Raw genomic sequence first — 2,357 nt, 5'->3', positions numbered from 1 at the left:
CCCTACACCACTGCCGTGATTCACGAGGTGCAGCGCTTTGGGGACATTGTTCCCCTGAATGTGCCTCATATGACATCCCGTGACATCGAAGTGCAGGGCTTCCACATCCCTAAGGTAGGCCTGGCGCCCTCCCCACCCCAGCTCAGCACCAGCCCCTGGTGATAGCCCCAGCATGGCCATTGCCAGGTGGGCCCAGTCTAGGAACCCTGGCCACCCAGTCCTCAATGCCACCACATCGACTGTCCCAGCCTGGCTGTGGGGTGCAGTGTATAGGCAGGACTGGCCTGTCCATCCAGAGCCCCAGTCTAGTGGGGAAGACAGACCAGGACCTGCCAGAATGGTGGAGGACTTCAATACCTGTAGGGAGGGGGCAGCTTGGATGCCCCCAGGAGGTGTGACTGCGCCCTGCCATGGGGTCGGAGAGGGTGCTCTGGAGCTTCTCTGGCACGGGACTAGTTGACAGAGTCCAGCTGTGTGCCAGGCAGTGTGTGTCCCCTGTGTGCTTGGGGGTCCCAGCATCCTAGAGCCCAGTCCCCACTCTCATCCCGCATCTCCTGCCCAGGGGACGACACTCTTCACCAACCTGTCATCGGTGCTGAAGGATGAGGCTGTCTGGGAGAAGCCCTTCCGCTTCCATCCGGAACACTTCCTGGATGCCCAGGGCCACTTTGTGAAGCCAGAGGCCTTCCTGCCTTTCTCAGCAGGTGCCTGTGGGGAGCCCAGCTCCCTGTCCCCTTCCGTGGAGTCTTGCAGGGGTATCGCCCGGGAGCCAGGCTCACTGACGCCCCTCCCCTCCCCACAGGCCGCCGAGCATGCCTCGGGGAGCCCCTGGCCCGCATGGAGCTCTTCCTCTTCTTCACCTGCCTGCTGCAGCGCTTCAGCTTCTCAGTGCCTGCCGGACAGCCCCGGCCCAGCCACTCTCGTGTCGTCGGCTTTCTGGTGACACCACCCCCCTACGAGCTTTGTGCTGTGCCCCGCTAGAGTTGGGCATCAAGCCCCCAACTTGCTCCTCAGCTGGGACCCTGTTGTACAATAAATTAGTCTAGTGGCTCCCACTTGGTTTCTGTATCCAGTCTGGGCCCCTGCCAAGGTCCTGGTTGTGTTGGGTCGTCAGTCACCTGCCTGATGTCAGTGCTCACCCCTCACTTCATTCATTCTTTTTTTTTTTTTTTTTTTTGAGATGGAGCCTACTCTGTCACCCAGGCTAGAGTGCAGTGGTGCAATCTCAGCTTACTGCAACCTCCGCCTCCCGAGTTCAAGCAATTCTCGTGCCTCAGCTTCCTGAGTAGCTGGGATTACAGGCACCCGGGACCACCCCCGGCTCATTTTTGTCTTTTTAGTAGTGATGGGTTTCGCCATGTGGGCCAGTCTGGTTTCAAACTCTTGACCTCACGTGACCACCAGCCTCAGCCTCCCAAAGTGCTGGGATTACAGGCGTGAGCCACCGAGACCAGCCTTAACTCATTCATTCTTACCTGGACACCTGATGTTACTTGAGATACAGGCATAGTGATTCTCAGCAGGCGACAGCCTGCCCCCGCGTCATGCCCAGAGACCCATCACTGGCTGCCTGGCTTGGTGACAAAGTCCATGCATAAGTCTTGGCTGGGGTGGATATGAATAGGCATATGCCAAGAATCAGCCCATTCCCTGGCTAGGGTGGGAGACTGTGTTGTGCTCCCCCAGACCACCCTCAGGTTCAGTGATTTCTAGAAGGTCTCACAGCCCTAGAAAAGCTGTTATTCTCCCTGTTAACGGTTTATTGCAGAGAAGGGTACAGATTAAAGTCAGCAAAGATGAAAGGCACGGGGTCAGAGTCCAGAATGACCAGGCTGAGGCTGCAGCTCTCTTTCCTGGTGGACTCCTACAGGCAGTGCTTAATTCTCCCCCAACAGTAAGTGACACAGCAGAGAGCCCTGCCAGCCACGGAAGGTCACCTGAGCCTTGGTGTCCATGGTTCTTGTTGGGAGTTGGTCATCCTAGGCGTGAGCCCCTGCAGCATGGCTGACCTCAGTTACTCAGTCTCCAACCCCTCCTGAAGTCAGATGGATACAGGCCTGAGGGCCCCATCCTCGATCACATTGTTGGCATAAACTGTGTTGTACGGTCCAAGGCCCTAGCTATGTACAAAGACACTGTTTCAGGCAGGACATTCCAAAGCCTTAGCAGATATCTCCCAGCCGCCTGTCAAGAGTCAGTTTGGACTCTTGGTCCAATGGCTTGCATTGGGCAGGGAATGACTTCCCCACTTTTTACTATACAGGCCACCCCTCTTGGCTCTAACAGCAAAATGATATTAGTTTGAGCATCTGTGTGTGTGTGTGTGTGTGTGTGTGTGTGTGTGTGTGTGTGTGTGT

At 56.6% G+C, this 2,357-nt stretch overlaps 1 protein-coding gene across 1 annotated transcript; it reads left to right on the top strand.

The window, feature by feature from the left end:
• Positions 1-3: 3 nt before the first annotated feature.
• Positions 4-1,132, top strand: LOC116465795 (cytochrome P450 2D17-like; the record flags this gene model as incomplete). The annotated part of the gene is made up of 3 exons (XM_032148743.2): positions 4-114; positions 563-704; positions 803-1,132. Coding segments are annotated over 3 exons (432 nt in total), but the record flags the coding sequence as incomplete, so codon positions are not given.
• Positions 1,133-2,357: the final 1,225 nt, after the last annotated feature.

This window comes from Hylobates moloch, unplaced genomic scaffold (assembly GCF_009828535.3).
Source record: "Hylobates moloch isolate HMO894 unplaced genomic scaffold, HMol_V3 SCAFFOLD_10302, whole genome shotgun sequence".
Taxonomy (NCBI): domain Eukaryota; kingdom Metazoa; phylum Chordata; class Mammalia; order Primates; family Hylobatidae; genus Hylobates; species Hylobates moloch.
The sequence above is the reverse complement of the archived record's forward strand: the minus strand, read 5'-3'. Positions and strand labels throughout refer to the sequence as shown.